This window comes from Gossypium arboreum, chromosome 10 (genome assembly GCF_025698485.1).
Source record: "Gossypium arboreum isolate Shixiya-1 chromosome 10, ASM2569848v2, whole genome shotgun sequence".
Lineage (NCBI taxonomy): Eukaryota > Viridiplantae > Streptophyta > Magnoliopsida > Malvales > Malvaceae > Gossypium > Gossypium arboreum.
Window position 1 is genome coordinate 36,094,726 of NC_069079.1, and position 23,965 is coordinate 36,118,690.

The 23,965-nt window shown below is 36.3% G+C and overlaps 1 protein-coding gene and 1 non-coding gene across 3 annotated transcripts; one reads left to right on the plus strand and one right to left on the minus strand.

Annotated features, from left to right (window-relative positions):
- Window positions 1–1,831: 1,831 nt before the first annotated feature.
- Window positions 1,832–23,965, minus strand: LOC108487453 (disease resistance protein SUMM2-like). 2 transcript variants are annotated; one of them, XR_008272183.1, is made up of 3 exons: window positions 23,732–23,952; window positions 22,507–22,557; window positions 1,832–2,178 (listed from the first exon to the last, which is right to left on the minus strand). XR_008272183.1 is itself a non-coding variant. In XM_017791805.2 (3 exons), the coding sequence occupies exons 2-3, from the start codon at window positions 22,512–22,514 to the stop codon at window positions 12,800–12,802; spliced, it is 3,069 nt and encodes a 1,022-aa protein (XP_017647294.1). In that variant the 5' UTR covers window positions 22,515–22,557; window positions 23,732–23,965; the 3' UTR covers window positions 12,490–12,799. The 2 variants fall into 2 exon arrangements, 1 of the variants encoding a protein (XP_017647294.1); XM_017791805.2 differs by lacking the exon at window positions 1,832–2,178 and adding an exon at window positions 12,490–15,860 and having other exon boundaries at window positions 23,732–23,965.
- On the plus strand, window positions 3,784–3,889 carry LOC128282750 (small nucleolar RNA R71). Its single transcript, XR_008273105.1, has one exon. It is a non-coding gene; the product is annotated as a small nucleolar RNA R71 (small nucleolar RNA).

Consider the following 23,965-nt stretch of genomic DNA (forward strand, 5'->3'; position numbering starts at 1 on the left):
AATAAAGCATCACCAAACAAATAAAGAAGTTGAGAAACAGTCATGTAAATTAAAATACGAACTAAGAATCATCCTAAGACACGCATTAACATTCAAACAGCCGAAACTAGAGAATCGACTCCTAAAACACTATTTATTAAAATCAATTATAAAAAAATAATAATGAATAAAAAAGATGAAATGAAATGGAAAAACTAAAATGACAAGAAACCAATGAAATTCCAGTAATAAGAAAAATAAAATCACATAATATTGAGAAGAATAGAAAATTTGAAATACCAAATTTGGATACTAAGAACAATAATAATATTAAGAGAATAAGTGAGTAAATAATTCAATATAAAAACCCAAAAAAACATTAACTATCATAAGAATCTAAAGTAGTAACAAAAGAATAATTAATTACTAAATAAAAACTAAAAGAAAAGCAAGAACCAAGTATAACCGAAAAGAAAAATGAAATGACTACTACTACTACTACTACTACTACTAATAATAATAATAATAATAACAATAACAATAAAGAAATAAAATAATAACTAATAATAATTATAATAGATAAGAAATAAATAAATAAATAAATAAAAGGGAACGGTAAAAGAGGAAACTAACTGTAGCGGTGGTGGGGGTTGGGGGCGCGACGGTCAACAGGCATGCTGTGGAGTAAAGGCTACCGAGGATGGTGGATGGGGTCGGTTGGGCGGCTCGTCCATGTTGACTGGTGGTTGGACATTGAGAAGGGTGAAGGAGAGGAGAAAAGAGGGCAGCTTGAGGCACGAAGGTGGAATGGAGCTTGGTGGTTGTGTCGTGAGGGAGTGGAGGAGAGGAGAGAAAGAAAAAGAGAAAGGGTGAGGGCTTAGCGCGGCCTAGTGGTCGAGCTTGTGGCACGGGGAAAATGAGGGAGATCAGTTCGGCGGTGAGAAGGAGAAAAGGCGAAAGGAAGGGCAGTCAACGAGAGAGAGGGATGGTGAACGACGACCGAAAAAGAGGGTGATTGTAGGGAGCGACGGCTAGGGTTAAGGGGCTTGGGGAAGAAGACAAAGTAAAAAAAAATTTAGGGTTGGGGGTTAAATGGGGTGACACAGTTGTGTCTAGGCCCGTGTTGGGCTACACGGCCATGTCACACGCCCGTGTGGCTCTCTCTAGACCGTGTGCATTTAAAATACCAACCCAATCTTCATACGACCATGTCGCATGAATGTGTCCAACCTCCTTTGCTTCTCCCATGCCTGTGTGACCTTCTACACGCTCATGTGGCTTGGCCGTGTCTCGCATAGGGCTGTGTGCCTTACCCGTGTAACTTTTTGACTTGATTTAAAAATGAAAAAAAATAGCTTTAGGTTTTACACGATCGTGTCACATGCCCGTGTGGTCTATTTTAGGCCGTATCTCTATTGATTTTTGGAAAAATTAAGTCACAGGATCTACACGGCCAAGGACACGCCCATATGTTTAGGTCGTGTTGGTCATACGGCCAAGGACATGCCCATGTATCCAGGCTGTGTGAGTCATATGGCTATGTCGTCAGGCTGTGTAACTCACTGTCGAACCCCTTTTAGTGCACATGGCCTGGGACATGCCCCTGTGTCCAGGCTATGTAGGTCAAAGATCCATTTTTTTTAAATTTTGAAAATTAATTAATTTTAATAAAAATATATAATAAATTAAGAAAATTAGCAGTGTTAACACTCGGGTTGCCTCTCGAGAAGCACTTATTTAAAGTCTAAGCTTGACTTACCTCGCATTGTAAGGTCACAGTGGTTCGCAAAGTCAAAACTCCTCTTTCTCGCTATCAATTTTATCATCAAGATAAGGTTTAAGTCAAGTACTCTTTACCTTAAATGTGCCGAATTCAAAATGAGTTACCTCGACTGTACTGTATTGGAAGATATTCAGTGCCGTAAAAGGAGTTTCTTCGTTTACATTAAGCTCTAAAATGGCAATTCGAGGATCCGTTTTATCTAGCAGTACTTGGTCCCCAACCTTAAATTGGTTCGTTCCATTCTTATGCTCATCATGGCGTCACTTTGGTTCTACATCATGTATTATCAGTTTCTCCTTGACATGTGTCCTCCATTCGTCTAGTTCATTGATCTGTAGCATTCGTTCTTCATGAGTCATTCTGTTTCTGTCACATGGACTGGAACGTGGCTCCATCATGTTTTTTCAAGGGGTTTCCTGCAGAGAAGTTTGAGTCACAATGTTACTCATATTAACAGAACTCGTATAATCATCTCGATCACTGGATGTCTTAATAGAATCACGAACTTGGAGTGTAATCATGTCATCATCTACACGAAATATTAATTCACCTATACCAACATCAATAATAGTTCTAGCAGTTGCTAAAAACAACTGATCTAGAATCAAAGGTACGTCACTATCCTCTCCATGTCTAAAACAACAAAATCAACTAGGAATATGAATTTATCAATTTTGACAAGAACATCTTCAATAACACCCCTAAGAAATCTAATGGTTCTATCTGTTAATTGAATACTCATCCTAGTTTGTTTGAGTTTCCCAAGACCTAATTGTTTAAACATTTTATAAGGCATGACATTAATATTAGCCCCTAAATTAGTCAAAGCATTATTAACATTTAAACTACCAATTAAATAAGGAATAGTAAAACTCCCTGGATCTTTCAATTTGTTAGGTAGTTTATTTTGCAAAATAGACGAGCAAACTGCGTTTAGCTCCTCATGCAACGAATCATCTAACTTCCGTTTGTTTGTCAAAAGCTCCTTTAAAAATTTTACGGGATTGGGCATTTGTGAAATAGCTTCAATAAACGGTAAGTTAATATGTAGTTTTTTTAAAAGTTTAAGAAATTTACCAAATTGTTCGTTCGTGTGGTTTTTCTTCATCCCGTTAGGATATGGCACATGAGGTTTATATTTCTTACCGACTCATTAGGATTTGCCATACGAGGTTTATATTCCTTATCGACTGATTTTTGTTCATTCTGGCTTACCTCAACCTTACTGTTACTTACCATAATTTTTTGCCTCGGTTCTAGTTCATAACCCTTCTTCATCTCGAAAAGTAATTACATGAAGTTGCTCCCTTGGGTTGGTTTTAGTATTGCTAGGCAAACTACCCTGTGGTCGTTCTAAAATCAACTTCGCAAGTTGATCAATTTGGTTCTCGAGCCCTTGAATCGACGCTTGTTGATTTTTAAGTGCTTTTTTGGTGTCAAGTGTTTCGGAAGCTAGTTTCTAACACCGAGATAAACTTTGTCAACATCGCTTCAAGGTTCAAATTTTTCTCTTGTTGGTAAGGCTGTTGAAAGCTTAGAGGGGGTTGTGCTCTCTGATTTCCTTGACCACCTCAAGAGAAATTGGGATGATTTCTCCAACCTGCATTATAGATATTACTATAAGGGTTATTTTGAGGCCTAGAATTGTTAATTGATTTGTTCGTTCTGTGCTAGGACCGTAGGGTAGACATTCTAGATTGTTCATCCATTCTCCATTCATATCGCACTGCATCATTGGATGTAACTGCGTAGAACCATATAAATTATTAATTTTCTTATTTAATTGTTCTACCTGATTCGATAACATGGTGACCATATCTAGATTGAATACACTGGCTACTCTATTCAGCTTCATCCTCATGACTTGCCACTAATAATTATTCAGTGTCATCTCCTCTATAAATTCATAAGTCGCTTCAGGTGTTTTATTGTTCAGAGTACTACCAGCTGCAACATCGATTAACTGCCTAGTTGAGGGGCTCAAACCATTGTAGAAAGTCTGAACCTATAGCCATAGAGGTAACCCATAGTGATGGCACTTTCTCCATAAGTCCTTATACCTCTCCCATGCATCATATAGGGTTTCTAAGTAATTTGAACTAAGGAAGAGATATCATTCCTCAACTTGACCATTTTAGCCGGTGGGAAGTACTTCAGTAAGAATTTCTCGGCCATTTGATCCCATGTAGTGATTGAACCTCATGGTGAATAATTCAACCACTATTTAGCTTTGTTCCTCAACAAGAAGGGGAACAACTATAGGCAAATGGCATTGTCAAAAACGTTATTAATCTTGAAAGTGTCATAGACTTCCAGAAAATTAGCCAAATGAGTATTTGGATCTTTGTCTTGCAAACCATCAAACTGAACAAATTGTTGTACCATCTGAATAGTGTTCAGCTTCAATTCGAAATTATTCACAGCAATGGTAAGTCTCACAATACTTGATTCAGCCCCAATTAGAGTGGGCTTGGCATAATCGTACATAGTACTAGGAGAAGGATTCAAATTTGCTAGATTTGCAGGATTTGCAGCAACCACAGGAGGTAGTTGATTATTCTGATTATCTTGCATCTCCTCAGTGATAATAACAACGTCCTTTTGCTCGTCTACTATAGTCTATCAACTCTACCTTACTTCTCTACGATTTTTGCGAGCTGTACTTTCAATTTCGCTATGGAATAATAATGGTCCCGGCGGGTTTCTTCTAGTCATAAAGTAAAGGAACCTACTAGAAGCAAATAAAAGAAAAGTTAGAAAACAAAAATTAAACTAAAAATAAAAATATAATAAAAAATAAAAATGGCTAAATTAATAAAAATCGAGTGTTCCTAATATTTTAGTCCCTGACAACGATGCCAAAAACTTGATGGTCACTAAACTAACTATAATTACGACCAAGGCAAGCGCTCCTATCGAACAATAGTATAGCTATGGTGAGTAGGGAAAATCGTTTCCACTAGAATTAAAAGTACTAGCAATTACTGTTTTTCTATTATTTAGTCGATAAATTGAAAGAATTGTTTTTAACCTAAATTTACTAATTTAATCTAACTAAGAACGCAACAGAGAATGAAATAGGAAAATAAATGAAGATAACCAATGAGATAGACAATACCCAAGAAAGAATCCACCTAAACTTCACCTATTATTATGAAACTGAATTAAACAGTTTATTCACTTGTGTCTTGATCCGTATAAATCCCTTAATTATGTTAATATCTCTTTCGAGAGTAAAACAACTAACTCTAGGTTGATTAATTGAAATCTTTTTCTAATTAAAACCCTTATGGATGCATGAACTTGATCTATGGATTCCCCTATTAAATTTGACTCTAATTCGGTAGATTTATGTCGTCCTATTCTAGGATTGCATGCAACTCCACTCAATTATGCTAGATCTACACTTAAACAATGACTTTTTCTCTACTGAAATACGGACATTAAACATGAATTAATATCTTGAAAATATTAAAACACGAAATAAGCATACATAATTGAGAACAAGACTCAAGTATTTGTCATGTAAATCAGAGATCAAATAATAAAATTAATCATAGGTTTTATCTTCCCTAGGTATCTAGGAAATTTAGGTCATAATTTGGAATGAAAACATCTCAAAATTAAGATAACAACAAGATATAAATGAACTCAATAAAACTTCTAAGGAAATTGAATGGAGATTTTCAATCTTGAAGGAGATCCACTTCTGAGTTGAATCCGGTGGCATTTTTCGAGTCTTTTCTTTGTTCTTCTCTACGTGCCCCATTATGTCTTCTTCTAATTGGTATTTATAGATTTTAGAATGCTCAGAAAGCTTAAAAATTGGGTTTTTCTACGTGTTCGGGAAACAAGGTACAAAACTGACATAGGCTAGCACATGGGCATGTGGCCAGCCCGTGTGGCTCAAACAGGCGTGTAGCCAGCTCGTGTGAAAATACCCAGGCCGTGTGGATACTGAAAATACCTATGCTTACCTAAGTATAGAAACATGAATTTAAAGGATTAGGAGCATCAAATTCACTAATTTACATAATAAATCATCCAAAAACACATCAAGAATGGAATTAAAAACATGTTATTTTTATGGCTTATCAGACAATCTCCTATTTCATGAAAAACTAAGAAACGACATACTATTTCTCGTTCTTCTGTTGAGGCTCAATATAAGTCTATTGCTTCCATCACTTGTGAGCTCAAGTGGCTGAAGACCTTATTATTGAGCCTAGGTGTTCATCATCCTAAAGCAATTAGTCAATTTGCGTTGCATATTGCATAGAATCTCGTATTTCACGAGCGTACTAAACATATTGAAGTGGATTGTCACTTTGTTAGGGATGCAATCCATGATGCGTTGATTACACCTTCTTATGTTCTGACCTCCGTATAGTTGGCTGACATTTTTATAAAGGCATTTGGTAAACCGCAATTTGAATATATTCTCAACAAGTTGGGCATTCATGATTTGCATGCTCCAACTTGAGGGGGTGTTAGGATATTATTATGCGATATTATCTTTTAGCAATTTAATTCCTGATGAGATATTATAGGATATTATTATGAGATATTATCTCTTAGCAATTTGATTTCTAATGGAATATTATTATGGGATATTACGTAACTACTACTAAGGTCTATCAATAAAATTTAAGAGATTACCCAAATAGAATGTCCGAGAAGTAACGTTCATGGATTTAATGCATTGTCTTATAATATTTTAAGTGATAAGATTTCTTAGATTTTAAAGATCAATGATATCACTACTCAAGTTTTAACTTTTGATCTCTTAATTTACTTTATTTATCTCGGAACTTACTTTCATATTTCAAACTGTTATAGTATCAAATCAAATCCACATGTGATTAGTGTGTAAATAGGCTAGTGGTTCGGCAGACAGTTACAAGCTGGTATTTGTTATATTTCTGTTAGTAGCAGTTAGACTTGACTTTACTATATAAGTTTATATTGTAAACAGGTTAGAGGTGGAGTTAAAATTTCTTTACCTTGAGAATAATTTTTCTTCTCTGTAGTTCTATTTTTGCTATTTGTTCAGTGTTCTATCATGGTATCAGTCGCTTGGTGATCTTTGGGAATGGCTAACACGCACAGTGCTGAATCCGAATCTATTGAGCCTCATGGCTCAGTGTTCCTTAGTGATCGCGTGGTCACCTCATTTCCTCGACATGAGGTGGTCAAACTGGATGAAGGCTCGTTTGTTCAATGGCAGCAGCAGGTCCGACTGATCCTTTATGGCTACAGACTGTTTGGACTTCTTGATGACTCGTTGGTAGCTCCGGCGAGATTTGTTCAATCCTCCGATGGAGAGCTAGTTGTTAATCCGGCTGTTTCGGTATTTGATCAACAAGACAGTTTACTTACTTCTTGGTTGTTATCGACGATCAGCTCTTTATTTCTGTCCTCTTTCATGGATGTGCACTCTGCTCGTGATGTTTGGATCGTGGCGACAAATTTGTTTGCGGCCGATTCCAGTGCGAAGCAATCACAATTGCGCCATGAGCTTCATTCTCTCCGTAAAGGTAGCCTCTCAATTCGTTCGTATGTGAATAAGATCACAAGCTTCTGTGCTCTTCTTGCAGCGTCGGGATCTCAGATCTCGGAGGATGAACGGACGACGGTTCTTCTTGCCGGTCTTGCCTCTGAGTTTGATGCTATCATTTCGTCTGTCTCTTGTTCCACGAGCGTGCTGTCCTTTCAACGCATCATCGATGCCTTGCTCGAGTGTGAAGCTCGCCAAGTCCGGTTCACTCAGGAGGTGTTGGTTGCTGCGAATGCGATAGAGGGACCACCCCATCCACCCACGGCTGGTCCGTTTCGTGGCTGAGGCCGTTTGTCTGTTCGAGGTCAAGGGCGTTCGTTTCGTCCGAGAGTCCAGTGCCAAATCTGCAGTAGGTATAGACATCTTGCGTAGCAGTGTTATTATCGGTACAATCGTGATGAGCACTCGCCAATCGATGCACCGATGGTTCAACGAGGTGGTTCGGTGTCTGGAATGGTTGGGCGCAGTGATGATCAAAATGATGGTCAATTTGGAGCAAATTGTTTTGGTCAAAATTGGAGTACTTATGGTCAAAATTAGAGGCCATCTGTTTGGCCGAATTATGGCTTTCATAGTAGTCCCCCACGTGGGCCACATGCAGGGAATCCATTTATTTCCCATGGACCTAGGCAGTATGATAATCTTGGCCTAAATTCCTTTGGTAATGGGCGTGAATTTGATAATGGACAATATGCCGTGGGGTTCTAATTTAATAATGAAGCTTTGGGCCAATTGTGTGGTAACATGGATTCTAGGCCACGCGGGCCTAGTGGGTCCACTCGCTTCCGTCCCACTGATGGACAATTTGTGCCTGAGCCCTCTGTCAATTGTGTTGATGTTGATCACTCTTGGCAGACTGTTCGTAAGGCCCCCTGGCGAACAAAACTGCGTGCTCGTGTGTTTAGTGTTACCTTGTCCCCATATGATTCATCTCAATTTGTTGGGCTTCCTCCCAGAATTCCTGAGTTGCACGCTTCTGATTATTCTGGTGCTACCGAGTATGACTCCAATTTTAACTCTACTGATTCTTATGTTCCGATAGGAGGCACGTCCTAGTGTCCGGATTCGGGGGCTACTCATCACGTGTGTCGCAATGCTTCGGATTTGCATGGCACCACTCCGTATACAGGTAATTCATCTCTTTTAATGGGTAATGGGGTGTCCACTCCAATTTCCTCTATTGGGAGTACAACTATCCCTACAACGTAGAAGTTGCTCCATCTCTCGAATGTGCTATGTGTGCCAAGCATTCGGAAAAATTTATTGTCTGTCTCTAAGTTTGCTACTGATAACAATGTCTTTTTTGACTTTCACCCCTCATATTGTGTGATTAAGGACATCCAGACACAGGAAATCTTAATGCGGGGCCAAGTTCGTAATGGACTCTATCAGTTTCCAGCGGGATCGAGCGGTTCTCCATCTGCTCATAGTGCTATTGTTCAACGTTCCTCTACAGCCGATGATGTTTTTAGCTTGTGGCATAAGAGACTGGGTCATCCTGCTCCTAATATTGTAAAGGCCGTCCTTGACAAATGTCATATTACTGCAAATAAAAATCACCTTGATAATGTTTGTGTTGCGTGCCGAAAGAAAAATCTCGTAAATTGCCTTTTTCTTGTTCCAGTACTGAGTATGTTGATTTGTTTGAATTGGTTGTTTCTGATGTGTGGGGCCCGACTGTGGTTCTGTGTGAAGGGAATTTGTATTACGTTTCTTTTGTTGATATGACTAGTCGATTTACTTAGGTGTATCTAATCAATCGCAAATCTCAGAATGTCGAATGTTTCGGTCAATTTCAGAAGATGGTTCGCACACAGTTCGGGAAGTGTATTAAGAAATTTCAAAGTGATTGGGGCAGTGAATTTCGCTTTTTCTTGATCTTGGCCCGTCGAGATTCTTCATCGTGTTTTCGTCCTTTACACGCCCGAAAGCGAATGGTGTCGCTGAGCGTAAACATAGACATATTGTGGAGACTGGTCTTGCTCTTCTGGCCCAGGCTAATCTACCTATAAACTACTAGGGTTATGCGTTCTGTAGTGCCGTCCATCTTATCAATCGCTTACCCACTCCTGTCTTGGCTGGACGATCTCCGTATCAATGTTTGTTTGGTCACGACCCGACTTATGATCATCTCAGGGTGTTTGGTTGTTGTTGTTTTCCGCACTTACGCCCGTTTGGTAAACACAAGCTTGAGTTTCAGTCCCAACCATCTACATTTCTAGGGTATAGTGCACATCATAAAGGTTATTTTTGTCTAACGCTTGATGATAAGATTAGTCTCTCGACATGTGGTGTTTGATGAAGCTCAATTTCTATTTCCGCTCTCGTCTCCTACTAGTGCTCAGCCGTCTCCGGGTAATCCTACGTATGTTCCTGTTGTTCGCTCGTTTACCACTACGAACCCTGGTTTGTTTTTTGCACCTCTACCAGAGGGTACTCTAGGAAGTCCTGCTGGTGATTCAGGGACTGCTGTTCCAGAAGCGACTCCCTCATGGACTAGTATTCGAGACGAGGCTACCGTTACTTCTGTTGTTCCTGCTGAGCATGTCTCTCTCCCACCCATGACTACTACCAATACACATGGTATGATTACTCAGTCTAAAGCTGGAATTTTTAAACCTAAAGCTTTGTGTGCCGACAATATTGAACTTGAGCCAAGTTCTGTTGAGGAGGCTCTTGCTCATCCAGATTGGCGGTCGACTGTTCAAGCTGAATATGATGCTTTGATAGCTAACTCTACCTGGGAACTTTGTTCTCTTCCTCCTGGTCGAAAGGCGATTGGTTGCAAGTGGTTGTTTAAAATAAAGAAAAATCCTGATGGCATAATTAATCGTCGTAAGGCGCGCTTAGTGGCCAAGGGCTGTTCACAGGTGCCTGGCTGTGATTTTACAGAGACATTTAGTCCGGTGGTCAAACCTGCTACCATTCGTGTTATTCTCTCTATTGCTGTCACAAAGGGCTGGCCATTCCGACAAGTTGATGTCAATAATGCTTTTCTGAATGGTGATCTAGTTGATGACGTGTACATGCAGCAACCTCCAGGTTTTGTGTGTCATGGCTCTAGTGGTGAGACGCTGGTGTGTCATCTGACTAAAGCTTTATATAGTCTACGACAAGCTCCTCGTGCCTGGTTTGACAAGTTAAAACAGATTCTTGTTTCTACTGGTTTTACGTTGTCCAAATCAGATGCCTCGTTGTTTGTTTGTTCTACCTCTGATTGCACTTTGTATGTGCTTGTCTATGTGGATGATATTGTTATTACAGGCAGTTCCTCTGGTGAAATAGATAGTTTTGTTCAGCAACTACACAACAAGTTCGCTCTAAAGGATATGGGTGACCTTCATTATTTTTTGGGGCTTGAGGTCAATCGGTCTTCCTCTGGTAGTCTTCACTTATGCCAGCGCAAATACATTCGCAAGCTTCTTACCCGGAGTTCTATGTCTACTGCCAAAAGTGTTCATACCCCGATGGTCAGCTCTTCCATGTTACCAAAGGATGAGGGTGATTCTCTTGCTGATCCAACTGAGTATCGTAGTTTAGCTAGTGCCCTTCAGTATATTGTGTTAACTCGGCCTGATATTGCCTATGCTATTAATAGGGTGTGTCAGTTTATGCATGCTCCCACTAATCTGCACTTGGTAACATTAAAACGTATTCTTAGGTATTTGCGTGGTACACTTTCTTATGGCTTAGTTTTTCGACGGTCTGAGCGGCTCTCGTTGGTCGGTTATGCTGATGCAAATTGGGGGCTTGATTTTGATGATCGTCGGTCCACTACGGGATTCTGTGTGTACTATGGTCATACACCTATATCTTGGTGTTCCAAGAAACAGCAAGTTGTCTCTCGGTCTACGGCCGAGGCTGAATATCGTAGTTTAGCTGCTGCCGCTAATGATGTTGCCTGGCTAACTTCTCTCTTAACAGAGTTAAAACTAAGTTCTGTTGATCCTCCGACAGTGTGGTGTGATAATTCGAGTGTCGTTGCTATTGCAGCCAATCCAGTTCTGCACTCCAAGTTTAAACATGTTGAACTTGATCTGTTTTTTGTCCGGGAAAAGGTGGCAATGGCCAGTTGGTTGTTGGTGAAGTTCCTGCCTATGACCAAGTGACTGATATTCTCACTAAACCACTGTCTGTGTCGTTCTTTACTCAGTTTCGTAATTCTCTTCGGGTCGTTCCACTTGAGGATGTTGGATGAATGTTATAGTATCAAATCAAATCCACATGTGATTAGTGTGTAAATAGGCTAGTGGTTAGGCAGACAGTTACAAGCTGGTATTTGTTATATTTCTGTTAGTAGCAGTTAGACTTGACTCTATAAGTTTATATTGTAAACAGGTTAGAGGTGGAGTTAAAATTTCTTTACCTTGAGAATAATTCTTCTTCTCTATAGTTCTATTTTTGCTATTTGTTCAGTGTTCTATCACAAACTTCATTAATATTTATAAACAGAGACCGGATATTTTCTTTTTGAAAATGTTTAGCTTGTTTGATTTTAGTTCCTTTAGTTGTCTATATTATGGATGTGCGGGGTTTATGTTTCGGTTTGGGGCAGAATTGTTTAGGTATATAAGTTTCCAGCCTGGAAACCCAACTATATGACTACGTTTCACAGGGGGGTGGAATTTTGCGAATTCAGCTTCATCCAAGCCTGACTGGCTGTAATAACAGAAGAATAAAAAGTACAAAAAAAAAGATGAGAATGAAGCTGCGCAGTGGAAACAAAGGAAACAGGACAAGAGAAAAAAAAAAAAAAAAGGGCATAGCCACTCACTAAGTCAGGCTAAAGTTTGTCAACCGAATGGCAAATACTTGTACGTATTTACATGCATGTATGATTAAATATAGTTTTGCAAGAGATTACGATAAATCTGAACGCTTAGAAAAAGGAGATTATTCGGCGCACGTAGGAGAGCAAATAAAGTATTCCATCATAATGAAACTTCAATCCCTGTTCCTATGATTGGCAAGAGAGACAGGTATATATCAAGTTTATTTTGGGTTAGCAAGAAAGCTTTTCTAACGTTAGCCATAGCTTTTTAAGAGTTAAATATATATCCAAGCTTTTCTAGTTGTTCCCTGGATTCCAATGAGAAGGTCAAAAACATAAAATTTTTTACCATAAAGCAGGGAAAATCTTCTTCACAAGATGTGGATGGCAAATTATAGCTAACCTAACCAACTATAAACCACCTTTTTAATAATAATAAATAGCCTTGATTTAGGGTATCAAGTACCACAAGAAGACTCAAAAACAGTTAAACAACGATGGATCTGATAAAATAAAAGTAAGCACCACAAACTCAATTATTTAGAAGGATACCGACCTAAAGATGTAGCCCTTTGTAGCTCTGAAATAAAATACATAAAATATCTATGCCATGCTCAATTATTTAGCTGGGTGATGCACCAAAAAGTGCAGTTTTTGCTTCTTCCATTTTGTTGCAACTGATCTAGCATCAAGGCCAAGGTTGCTGAAGTTAATGATTCAGCTGAGGGTGAAGGTTGCTGAAACGCCCTTGGGCTCCTTCTGGCCAATCCTGTTGCTCCCACCAAGCTTCAGCGCATTGAATTTCTGTCAGTTTGGAAGCATTTGGCAAGATATGTGGAAGGCTTTTTAGATCTTCACATTCCTTGACCAGTATTGTCTCCAAAGAAGGCCATTCTAACGAGGCATCACAGATTGAAGATAAGCTTGTCAAGCCACATAGTTGGAAATTCTTCAAACTTGTAAAGGACGTTGATGCAACTGGACCTTCGGCTTCAATCTCTCTACAGTCCTCAACTTGAAGATTTGTTTCAATAATCTCTTGAATCCCTCTACAGTCCTCAACTTGAAGATTTTTTAGCTGCGAGAGTTGACGAACCATCTCAAGCTTGAAAAGTATTGTTATACTATCACATTCTTTTAATGTCAGAGTAGTGAGCGCCTTAAAGCTCTCCGATGATATCTCTCCCTGCCAGATACTCTCCAATTTTGGTAGCTTCCTTACATGCAGCTCTTCCAGGCATTCGAATGCTATTGCCAAGCTCTTTTCAATACCAGATGCTGAAATTGAATTTCCTGTAAGATTGGCGTCACCGGTTATGATGCTCTTCATTTCAGTACATTCTTCAACCGTGAAAACCTTCAGCTTCTTCAGCTCTTTGAATGCATCAGCAGGAAGGTTGTCTGTTAAGTTGCAAGCTGTGGTGTGACCAATCAGCTCAAATGAAATTGCTCGTTTAAGCACCTCAAAAACAGCCTCCGGGAATCCGTTTCCTCCAGAAAACTTGAGATTCTCTTCAGCTGAGAATTCAAAGACTGTAGACGCCGAACTATCGTCTTGACCAATAGAGATATTGAAAGATCTGAATTTTTTGTCATTTGATTTTTTGTCATTTGATTTTTCGTCATTTGCATTCCATGATTTACTGTTCCGGGTGAACCATACAAAAGACTTCATGTTGGTGAAGTAGAACTGAAGATGCGTCAGTTCTTTCAGCTCCGTGATTTCACTTCCAATTACATCAGCGTTTTCTTGCCAGGTTTTGTCAATAGGGCTGACATGAATACTCGACTCTTCTAGCTTAGAAAGCTTTTCAATAACTTTACAAGGAATTATCTTTCCTTTAGTGTTTTCTCTTTTGCAGTTGAGACACTTAACGCCCATACTACTTTCTGCTGTGGCCTGGTTTTGCTGGGCAGCTTCTTTGAATATAATTCTTAAACATTTTAGATTTCCCAATTGTCCAATCTCACTTGGCAAAGAATAGATCCCAGCATGATGTACAACAAGGATTTGGAGATTTTTGAGAGCCCTTATCTCCCGAGGAAGCTGTACTAACAGATGGCAGTTGTATAGGAAGAGCCCTTTGAGATGTCTTAATCTGGTTATGGATGAAGGAAGTTCTCTGATTTTTGTTTCCTGTAAGCCCAGAAGTTTAAGGTCACGCATGCGTGCAAAGAATTGCTCCGGTAAGTGGCTGGTGTTATTTTCATGAAGTAACAGTGTTACCATCCCTCTACATTCTGGCTTTTTTGGCAGCAAGGACAGGTCCGTACGAGCGAATAGGACTCTATTTCCATGTATCCATTCAAGTTCTTTAATACTTTTACCATTTTCAACAAAGACACGTTCACTTTTTTCTTCATTTGCGATCTTCAATGCTGCCTTCTGGAACCACAAAAACATCTTGAAGTGTTCCGACGTTTCTCCTTTTTGCAGCAGAAATTTGTCCACAAAATCATCCAGTATGGTATACCCTCTATCACGTGCTTCACACAGCCTTTCAGGTTCCAAAAACTGCTCTGTTGACCAGCACTCAATTATATGATCTCCATTGATATTTTCATCTAGAGGGAAAATTGCCCAGTAAAGTAAACAATCCTTATACTCATCAGTAGGAAGCTCCTTATAAACAATTTTGAGGAAGTTGTAATATTCTTGAAATTCCTCCCATCCTTGCATATTAGGACATTGCAGTTGACGCTTCACATCCCGCCACCGTTTAGGGTCGTCCTTTCCTCGTAGACATCTGCCTATTAAATTGAGTATAGGCGGCATGCCACCACACAATCCAATAATTTTTTTTGCATCTGGTCCTTTCATCCTTTCCGAACCCACTGCTTTCCAGAAGAGCATTGTTGCGTCCTCCGGGGACAACGGCTTAAGTGTCATATCGATATCAGTGTGACCAGTATATTTGTCTCTGCATGCGAACACTATTCTTCCATATTCATGGTCAGAATGAATCCCAACTTCCTTGAGATTAACCTCCGACAAAACGTCATCAAGAAACAACAAATATTTTTTTGTCCGTAGCTCCTCAGATATCACAGTTTCTCTTTCTCGATGATGGGTGTCTTCATTCCTTCCTTTGCCTAAAAGATCCCAAATATTTTTTTGTTTGCTTTCTGTTGTTTCAGTGGCAGACAGATAAAAGATGTGGTCAAACCCAAAATCACAAGATTTTTTTACTATGTCACGCACAGTTTTCATCAATGTTGTTTTCCCTATCCCAGCGGGTCCCATTATGCAAATTCTCTTCGATCTACTATCTTTTAACCATCCTAGCAGTTCTTCCACTTTCTCTTTGAGTGATGAATGCATAACTATTGTTTCTTGATTTTCCCACACGCACTTGTGATTTTGACGTTGACGAGTTGGTGTTGGCATTCTGCGTATGTTTCTCAGCTCATTGTACTCTCTCAGCTCATTGTACAGAGAAGTTGCCTCATTTGTGTTCTTCACAATACTTTTTCCAAGCTTATACAAGTGACGAAATGGACATAATCCGCACAAGTATGTGACAGGTTGTTTCTCCACTCTTCCAATTTCGTCTATTCTTGTCGCCACATTTCGAAGCAAGGTATTCAATTCATCCGACCTGCGTGAACTATCAGTATCGCTTTCAATATCCCGCTTTTTATCAACCAGCATTTTTTTGGCCTCCTTAAGCTTATTCCGATTACTATTGATATCCTTTACATATGCATAATTGCGCAATAACCAGTTGCAGCTGCAGCTTAGACAAATTTTTACTACCTCTATAATTGCTCTGTTAGAAAAAAAAATAGTAGAAATGGATTAACACCCTCTTTTGACAAGTTGTTACTACCTCTGTAATTAATCTATTAGAAAAATGGAATAACATTTGTGGCATGAAATTACTTTCTAAGCTTTATTTCTCCCAAATTGCACAATGCTGAATCATTCATTTAACTAAATTATTTAGATCATGGAATTAAAATTTTATTTTGATTATAAATTCTCTATATAATATCATCACTATCTAACTTTTCTAATGGTTAATGTATATTCTTTTAAATGAAAGCTATAACTTTATCAAATTTAGATATTATTTTATAGTATAATTGTTAGAGTTGTATGACCCAGATCTTTATTAAATAAAATAAAATATGATCTAGATCCTTATTAAAAAAATAAAATATGGTAACAAAACAAGGGGATCTTTATAGGGCTTAAGGTCAAGACCGTATAGAACTACACTTCTTCTATTTGACATTAATTAGAATAAGGTTTTTCAACATTTAAATAGATGTATGTAGTCTAAACTCCTCTTCTATCATTCGCTTTTCAATATTAGGGTGCGTTTGTTTGCCTGTATATGATTTTCCGGAAAATATTTTTCTCATTTTACACTGTTTGGTTGCTTGAAAATATTTTACACGGTAAAACATTTTCAGAAACACGGGTAAAATGGGATGCTTTTGGGGAAAATGACTTACGATTTTTTTCCAGTAAGACATTTTCTAAAAGCTCCCCTTGGTCGCTTTCATCGTCTTGCATATTCCTTCTTCTTCATCTGTCCAGGTACTTTCTCCTCCTAGTTCTTATGTCTTATTCTTTAATAAATATTTCATTTTTTTCCTTAGCTTTTCCATATCTTCTCTTCTTAGGGCTGCTTTTTTCATTCCCCCTTTGTGCCGTTCTTCATCTTCTTGCTTCTTCTTCGTCAAGGTATTTAACATCTTCATTCCTCCTGCTTCTTATTATATGCTTCTTGTTTGATTCAACTATTTCTTAACAAAATACTTGTGGAAAATCAATTGATTTTCAACCCATTCCTAGAAATTTTCTAGATCTTATCGATTTAGGAGCAGAGAGAAATTATTAGCATGTTTTAACGGAAAATTTACACGATTTTAATCCACTCAAGAGGTAACAACGTTAGTACTAAATTCTTTGCTTTCACTAAGGGATTGCATTATTCTTTCGTGCTTTCAAGGATAAATCCCTCTTTTTCCCGTTTCTTTCTCTTTTCCCGATTAACACCTCTAAATCCTTCTCTAGCCCAACACCCACCGACCACCACCATCATCGTTAACAACTCCGGTCACCACTGACCCATCATCGTTCACCAATCACCATTGTTGCTTCTTGACTGCCAACCCGAAGGTAACACCACCAATGGTGGATTTTCTTTCTTTCAACTGTTTGTTTTTAAAGCTCTGCCTTTGAAAAAAAATGGGTTTTTGAAGCAATGAGATTGGTTGAAAATGCATTTGAAAATGTAGGTTTCCATTTGTCTCTTAAATCTGAAGAATTTAACTGATTTAGTTAACTGATCCTACATTTTAATCATTTATCCATTTATAAATCAACTATAATACTGCATTTTACCTTTTGCTTTTGCTTTTGCTTTATAGTAGTTTCCGTTTCATATAGTAGTAGTATCAACCAAATGGAATCTAAATGTTTATATGAAAGGAATCAATTAGATGAGTAAAGAATGTTATAGTGAGAAATTATGTCAAAACAACATACTAGTTAAGTCATGTTCTTTAGAGTTGCACTTTAATTTATATGTCTCCACTGCTTTGAAAAATCTTCCTTATTTGATGTCTTGAATTTCTTACTCTCTTGATCAAGATGGTGGAGATGAATTCACTCTTTTTTCCATATAGATGTTACTATGCTAGTATATCTTACGAGAGAGATCTAATATGTAAGATAAATCTATCCACAATTCTTGCATGCTCCTCGCTTAGTAGTCTACCACTAGCCTTTTCTCCTTTTCTTTAATATTTGCTTTTATTCACTGAAGCACGTGAGTTTATCGCCACGAGAGCTCAAAATAATATGGTCTATGTTTACCTCGGTGACCTAGGTCTGCAACAAGAAATTTGTCTCTTAAATTGAAAATGTAGGTTTTCTAGAATTAAAGAAAGAGTGCTCTTACCATTGCATCATAACTACGATATAGCGCTCTTACAATTGAATGTACAGTTATTTACAACATGTCACCCTCAAAAAATTAAAAGAAATTGTGATGTCTTAGAGTTGTTGGCTTTTGGGAGTTGGGATAATTAAGCACAAATGGAAGATATTTAACATTTATATTTTCCTCTCTCCAAAAACAACAAATTTATGAATTTAAAGCTCATCTCTTGTTATTTATTAGATTGCCTCAATCATTTATTGCATGAAAATGAAACATTCAATCAAAGAAAGGAAGAGGCGAACTAGTCATAGATTTTGATATCAATGGAGATCAACTACAAAGCCAAATCGATCGAGAAGTAGTAATAATTTTATATCGGTGAATAGTAAATCTAAGATCGACAAGCTAATAATATTATTACAGATGCACATGATGATATTAGACATGTCTTAACTATAAGGACCTTATAATTAGTTGCTTAATGTATTATCTATAGGTACTTTGGATGTTAAAGTTATGCTTAATGTATTACTTGGATATTGTTATAGTCATGTTCCTAAAATAAAGTCAATATTGTATTGTCTTTTCATTTCAAATATCAAAACCATTAAATCAACTGTAAGGTTTAGCAATGGGCATTTTGCATTTTGCTTCACCGGTTTATTAACTAAAAACTAGTACAATAGTGAGGATAATAAAAGCTCAAGAATTGGCTTGTCGCACTTGATGGACATTCACCGGTTAATTGGTTTTGAGGATATTTTGTATAAATATAATGATAGCACCAATACTCTTGATTGATGATTCTTTGAAGATTTTTTAAAGTTGGTTGCTCATGTAGATGAGCCTTTTTACTAAAGACATTTGAAGTTTATGTTTCGATTTGATTTAAAGTTTGTCTTAAAAGAATTAGCTATTTAGGATTGGTAAAGTTCAAACTTATGCCTTGATTAAGAAGCTTTAAACATTTGCTCTAAAACGATGGATTGATTAAATTGGTATTAATCTGATTATATAATTTAGCTTTGAATATAATTGGACCTAATTTGCTCTAAAACTATTGGTAGCTTATAATTGTCCCATTATATTGATCTTTAGTAATATATGTGATCTTATGAAAAGTTTACGTATTTTTTGTAGTAATCAAATGTTTGTGTGGTATTATTTTGTGTAGATGGATCGTAATCAAGATCAAAATGCAATTGTTGCAGTAGTGGCTTCAGTTTTAGCTTTTGGGGTTCTCTGGATTAAAATATTAAAAACTAGGAAGGAAATTACTTCTCACCCTCGTGTGAATCGAGATTATGAAAGAAAATTATATTAATAGTATTTTATATAGTGGTGACCAACATTGTATTGATGTGATAAGGATGAGACCAATTGCATTTTTAATTTGTGTGATATTCTTAGTAGAAATAATTTGTTACAATCAACTAAATCGGTGAATATTAGGGAGCAAGTAGTTATATTTTTACATATAATTGGTCATAATGTAAGGTTTCGAGTGATAGGATCTAGATATTATAGATCAATTGAGACAGTTCACCGTTACTTTAGGGTTGTATTGAGAGTGTTTTAAAGTTGTATAAGCTAGTTATTAAATTACGATGAGTCAACTCCTAGTGAAATTAGAAACAATCCAAGGTTTTATCCTTATTTTAAAGATTGTATTGGAGCATTAGATGGAACTCATGTTCGTGCATCTGTTCCACTTAGTATTCAAGGAAGATTTAAATGGCAGTAAAGGGGACGACACAAAATGTTTTGGTGCCATTACTTTTGATTTGAAATTTTCCTATGTTCTAGCTGGTTGGGAAGGTAGTGCACATGATTCTCGTATTTTAAGTGATGCACTTTCACGCCCAAGAGGATTAAGAATTCGAAGGTAAGAATTAACATTAAATACCAACTAGTTCTAGTAAGCTCATAATTTATTAGTAATATTATATTTTGTAAAATTGTAGGTAAATATTATCTTCTTGATCTTTGGATACTGACATCCGAAATGGATATATTACCCCTATCGTGGTGTCCGATATCATTTAAAAGAGTTTAGTGATCGGGGCCCGAAAATGCAAAGGAACTTTTTAATCTTCGTCATTCATCATTGCGAATCACCATTGAACGTGTTTTTGGGATTTTGAAGAAACGGTTTCGTGTATTAGATCTTTGAACCATTTTGGAATTTTCAAACTCAAGTAGATATAGTTTTGGCTTGTTGTATTATTCATAATCATATAATGGGAGTTGATCCTAGTGATTTACTTAATCAAGGATTATTTGAGGAGCGACTACGATTTGATAATACCAACTCTTACGAGCGAGAAGAAAGAGAAGAAGCAAGAGAATGGTCGCTAAAAGAGACGAAATTGCACAAACTATGTGGGTTGATTATATGACTAGAAATATTAGGTAGTTTTAGGGTTTTGGGGTTATTTTTCTATGTTATGTATGTTTTAGTATTAAAATTATTTTTTTGTTAATGTTGGTTGGATAATGATATTGAAATTTTAGTTTGTTGGATTTTGAAATTATTATGTCTTGAATTTGTTAGATATTGAATTTATTATGTTTTAAGCTTGTTGAATTTATTATGTTAGATATTGAATTTATTTAGTTGGATAATGATATTGAAATGATTGACAATGAAAATTCTTAATGTAGAATGGGTAAGGGCAACAAAGAAGGGACCTCCAAGCAATTCAGTGGACAAAACCGATGGAACATCTTTTCTTGAAATTCTAGCAGAGGAGGCTCGAAAGGAAATAAGCCTTCTAATTCTTTCAAAGCAATTTCTATTAATCGAGTTGCCAAAGCTATTTCGAAAGATTTCAAGTCCATTGCGATCTGAAGCATGTGGAAAATCATTTGAGGATGTAAAAACCGGTGGCGATTATATGCACAATTCGGGTGAAAGTGGTTTTGGATGGGATGATAACTTGAAAATGATCACATGTGATAGAGCGACATATGATGCAATGATGATGGTAATATATGTATATATATATTAAGTATATTTCAATTGTTTTTACTTGTTATTCTAATTGTGTTTATCCAACAGCACACAAGAAGTATGAACCATTTTGAATAAAAGCATTGATCATTATGATGAAATGGCTTTGGTACATTGGCAAAGATATGGCAACAGGAGTTTTGCGAACATTTCTGATATAGATTTGGATGATGATAATCAAGATTCAATGCACGTAGATTGCGAAAATGAAGAGGTTGAAGAGGTAAGAATAAAAGTATCTTCATCGGCACATCTAAACGTAAAAGAAAAAATACTCAAGAAAGTGGCGTTGATGAACAAATTAAATTTATGGGTGAACAACTTGGCAAAATTGCTAATGCTTTGGAACAATTTCTCGCGGATAAGACACCACGACTTTACGAAGAATTGATGTCGATGGAGGAGGAAGGATTTGATGATGACTTCACGTGTTACGTGTTTGACTATCTAGTGAGTCATGAATCCGAGACCAAAGCTTTTTTAGTTAAAAGTAAGAAGCATAGAAAAATTTGGCTTCAAAAATTTTCGCAAGGTTGAAGATATTGATACTTTTAATGTGGTGTAATATTATAGATATGCACTTGGACAATGTTGTTATTATGTGGTGTACTACTAATTATGCATTTGGATAATATTATAATTTCTACTATTAATTGTGGTTTGGAAGCTAATTTATAATTATTTAACTCTGGCTGGTCTCAATTTACTCTCGATTAATATTCTAGCTTATAAATCTTTTGGTTGTAATTAAATTTAATTTGATATAGATAAATTATATTCAATTTATTTATAGTTTTATTTGATCATTATTAATGGAAATAATTATCATTATACCTCTTAAAAATATAAAATGGACGAAAATATTTGTTTCACTTCATATTATTTTACAAATAAAGTCATAGAAATTTAACCAAAAATGATGATAATAAATTATTAATAATTGAGTATTATTATATATTTAATTTAGCTAATTTATTTATAAATAAATCATTGCAATATATGTAAAACAATTTAAAATATAAATTTATTAATATATATATATAAATTTATTAATATATGTAAAAACAGTTTTTTCGGAAAATATTTTCAAGAAATCTGCCAAACAACAGAAAATATTTTACACAGATTCATCCAAACACCAGAAAAATAAATCATTTTTCAGAAATCATTTTCCAGGAAATCATTTTCCAGAAATCATTTTCCAGAAAACATTTTACCTGCAAACAAACAGAGCCTTAGTAAATTTTTTCTCTTCTCTCCATGGTTTTTTTCTAAAAAATTTTCACATAAAATCTGTGTATTTTACTTTTCTTTTTTTATTACTTTACAATTGTTTTACATTATCATTGTCGGCATCTATTATATCAATAATATTATTTTATTTATTATAAAAATCCTTAATTTAATCTCATTAACTAAAACCACTGGGAACTTACAATTGAAGAGAAAAAAATCCAAACTCTTGAAGTTTAAAATCACTTAAGACAAACAGCATTGTGAACTTACGCTTCCATCCTGCTAAACTCGCTCCACTTTTGAGCTTCAATTTACAAAATCCTGAATACAAACATAAAAACGTCAGTTAGGTTTTTTTTGTTGGGCTTTATCATTATATATCTACAATTTGTAAATTAAAAAAAAAAGTAGGACTTTTGAAAAATAAATTAGACTAAGGAGAATATTTTTTATTATCTGTTATATTCTTAAATTGATATTTATAAAAAGGAGGTATTTAATAAAAACAAACGTGACATTTTCAATTACAAAATCAAGAGCACATAAACAGTAAAAATAAATATCGAAATTATTTACACAGTTCAACCTCAATTTATGTCTATGAAGCTTTGCCTAGAGCAATAATTCATTATTTTTTTCACAATACAACCAATAATTCAAATCCTAACATCGAATTAACTCTCATCAATTTAGCGGCCTTACCATTGTATAAAAACTTGATCACTCTCCCATTAAGTTTCCCCCTCAAGCTTAGTTTTGCAATACAAGATACTCTCTTGATTGCTTACAAAAACAATACGCATATAATTCGTCCCTAATTTGAATAAATTTGTGCTCTTTCGATCTCTCAAAATATTTTTAACCTAGACAAAATTTAAGTTTATATTCTATTTAAATTTTGTTTACCTAATAGTCATGGTGTAACATTTTTTTATAAACATTAGATAATCTTGATATAATATATGTATATTATCTAACCATATTAATGAGCTGTTTTTGGAGCTATTACATTAGCATAAAGGTGTTTTGATTAGAAAAAGCAAAATGCGTATTCGGAGAAACACTAAATAGCTCATTGGTAGGGGAGACAGACGGCCTAATTCAAATCACTCTCCTGATAGGCAATTTCCATGATGTAGGCATTAGTGAAGCAAGCAAAGGAACCGAATTCCTCACAGAATAAGCCCATAATGGGTCACCATTCCATATGTATCTCAAGGGAAACAGAAAGGTGATATAGACTAGGTTGCAATTGAAAAAGATATATGTATAGATCAGGTTGCCTTCATATCCCACTTTTACTCAGTTATGCAAACAAGCAGGTTAAACTAGTCCTAGTTTAAGTGATCGTGTATCTTTATTAAGTGATCGCACATTATAGCGAACTTATTTAGACTATTTCAAACTTTTTATCAAACAAATTTCTCAACAACGAAAGAAAAGAAGTGTTAAAGCAGCAAAACATCATTAAATTGCAGCAATTGGAGGAGCATACCTGCAAAAGATGAAGAGCACTGAGGATCCTCTCTCGGTTTACCTGTGTGACTTAGCTTAGGTAAATAAAGTATCACGAAATTAATTAGCAAGTCAACTAATGCGAGCAGAAGCAGCATAAATGTGTCTGAGTACGGGTTGGATTTAAGGTTTGGATGGAGGAAAATGACTCCTTGCCTTTGTCATCCATTGTATTAAATGACATTTCGACCCCTCAATTATTGCTTCTCTTGAT